Source organism: Tilletiaria anomala, assembly GCF_000711695.1.
Source record: "Tilletiaria anomala UBC 951 chromosome Unknown K437scaffold_247, whole genome shotgun sequence".
NCBI classification, from domain to species: domain Eukaryota; kingdom Fungi; phylum Basidiomycota; class Exobasidiomycetes; order Georgefischeriales; family Tilletiariaceae; genus Tilletiaria; species Tilletiaria anomala.
The window spans coordinates 1-2,380 of record NW_013546775.1 but is presented as its reverse complement, the minus strand read 5'-3'; the positions used below and the strand labels follow the sequence as shown (position 1 = coordinate 2,380).

Below are 2,380 nucleotides of genomic sequence, written 5' to 3'. Positions count from 1 at the left end.
ATGGTACTACGTAGCGGCCATGCATTGACACTTTGTACAGAGTATCACATATTGCGGTGGGAATCACATATTGCGGTGGGAAAAGTTCGGATGAAACTCGGGATCAGGGTGAAGGCGCCTGGAGCGCTCAACACGCGTGATCCTGTCTGAGATCAAATTGGCCTCACTTGGAAACTTGCAAACGTAAATATCAGCTGCTCTTTGTGCAGATGGAGGACATGTAGGACACAGAAGCCCTGGTAGAGAGCGTTCCAAGCCCTCGTGTTGGGGCCGCATCATTCACCATGCACATCTCGGTTCTGATAGCGTACTTATGTGTACCACAATTTGATGTGCCGCAGTATTGGCCGACGGGCGTCTTCTGTCACGAAGAGAGCAGACACGTCACGTTGCTGAGGGCCGTACTGCCGGACTCCTTAACTTTGCTCGGGAAGATGGCCTTGCTCTCCTCCTTTCACTTCTCATTCCCGTCCAACATCTTATCGACTGCTAGAGGGATCGTTTGATCAGTCACTCGCCTCGCCAACACCTGCGCACCTGTCCAAGCCATCTCTCTTCTTGCTCCACTTGCACTGGACCGCTCCGCAGTTCCCAGAACGACTCGCTTCCACTCCGTCGCGTTGCAGGGCCACCGTTTAACTATACAGGCCAAAGGGCTAACCCGCGGCCGCCACTCACAGCCCGAGTCCTACCTCTACACCCATCGATCTGGTCAACCCACACTGACTCTACGCATAATGAGCACCCTATCTTCCGTACAGTCTGCCCAGCGCGCGCGCATCGGCCTCGGCCCTCTCCTCTCCTAAACACGGCTGCTCACAGGCTATCGAGCGTAGGTAGAGGAGCTGCGCCTCACGCTAGACCCACAGGCGGATGCAGAGCGCTATGACGACGTCGCAGAGGACCTGAATGACATCCTGCCTCTGTGGACCGCACTCATACCTGCCGAACGGCAGGCGTATACCGATGAGGAAGAGGAAAGTGGCTAAGAAGTGTAGCGGCACCGGCACCGACTGCGCAAAAATCACCAGAGTGGAAGCGCGAGACGCCGGCACATGCGTTTCTCGACCTCTCCAGCCAGATCGGGGAAAGCTAGGTAAACGTGTCCATAAGGCGGTGCAATGGAGCAGAAGCCAATAGGCTGGTAGCGTGAGCAGCAGTCCATCAATCGAGGCTCAGCTCGATCTCCTGTAAGTGAACAACCGGGCGATACGAAAAGCTCAAGAAAGGGGTAATCTGAATATCTTGGTTCTCTTTCCAAACAGCAACTTCCTCGCTCGCAACAAGGCTCTATCCCATTTCGAAGACATCACCTACACTTCGCCTGCATCCGCCAGGACCAGCGCCTCTCTTCGCCTCGACACCCTTCAGTCTTAAACTAGCTCCGCTCTCGCGCGCTACGTCGCGCACCTCGATGCGCTGCGCTCAACGCAAGATGACGCTATAGACGGCGATACCAACGCTACGAACGAAGCGAGCGAAGAGTTGAACGGTGCCACCCTCGGCGCACCGCGCTCGACCCGGAACGCCTTGCGCAATATTACTAACAGCCGCTGTCGGCAGCGCTCGCGCGGCGGGCAGCCCAGAATCTGCTCCAGTTGAATGAGGAGATTAACAGTAAAGCGAGGCACGTCGTTCCTGGCCTCAAGGCGCTTCTCGCCAAAGAGAAGGAAAGCAGCAGAAATGCATCAGTCGCTGCGGCCGACACGGTGACCTAAGTCGCATTTATGTGAGTAGCAATGTCGCACACACCGACTCGCGGCTCGTGATTCTCTGCTGATCTCACACATGTTCCTTCCTTGCGTGTATAGAATTCCTTGCTGCTGGATCACGTGGATCCCGCTCAGCGCTATTGGTATTGGCATAGGATAATACCTCCAACGTTCAGATCTGCTTCGCTGTTGGAATTTGCAGCTTACAATTTCTTGCGCTTGCGACCGGCATGCACGAGCATCTACGATGCACCACTTCCACACCCTTGACTCTTCTCTGGGATCCATAAAGCAGACCCAATTTGTCCATCGAAAGGTAGAGATCAATGGGCTTGCCTTCTCGCCCAGAAACGGCGCAGCTCCGTCACTTGAGAAAACGAAGTGCCTGGAAATGTGTGGCCTATCGATCGCGACTTACATCCAACTCGCGCCAATTGATTCTACGGCTCCTTATCTTAATCTCAATCTCGAACGACGTTGACTGGAAAGCATATGTCTTACCGTTCATTCTTCACAGCGAAGCCTCGCCTTTCCAACCTGTTCAGTCAATCTCCTAGGGGATGATTTCGGACTGTACACCATCCAACTTCCCGACCATTGCCCTGGTAGCCGTCTCGGTGGCACTGAACATCTGGCATGAGATCACCCAGAGAAGGATCATCAGAGTC

The 2,380-nt window shown here is 54.5% G+C and overlaps 1 protein-coding gene across 1 annotated transcript; it reads left to right on the top strand.

Annotated features, from left to right (window-relative positions):
- Window positions 1-737: 737 nt before the first annotated feature.
- On the top strand, window positions 738-989 carry K437DRAFT_271380 (uncharacterized protein; the record flags this gene model as incomplete). Its single annotated transcript, XM_013384273.1, has 2 exons — window positions 738-755; window positions 837-989. The coding sequence occupies 2 exons, from the start codon at window positions 738-740 to the stop codon at window positions 987-989; spliced, it is 171 nt and encodes a 56-aa protein (XP_013239727.1).
- Between the last annotated feature and the right edge of the window lie 1,391 nt (window positions 990-2,380).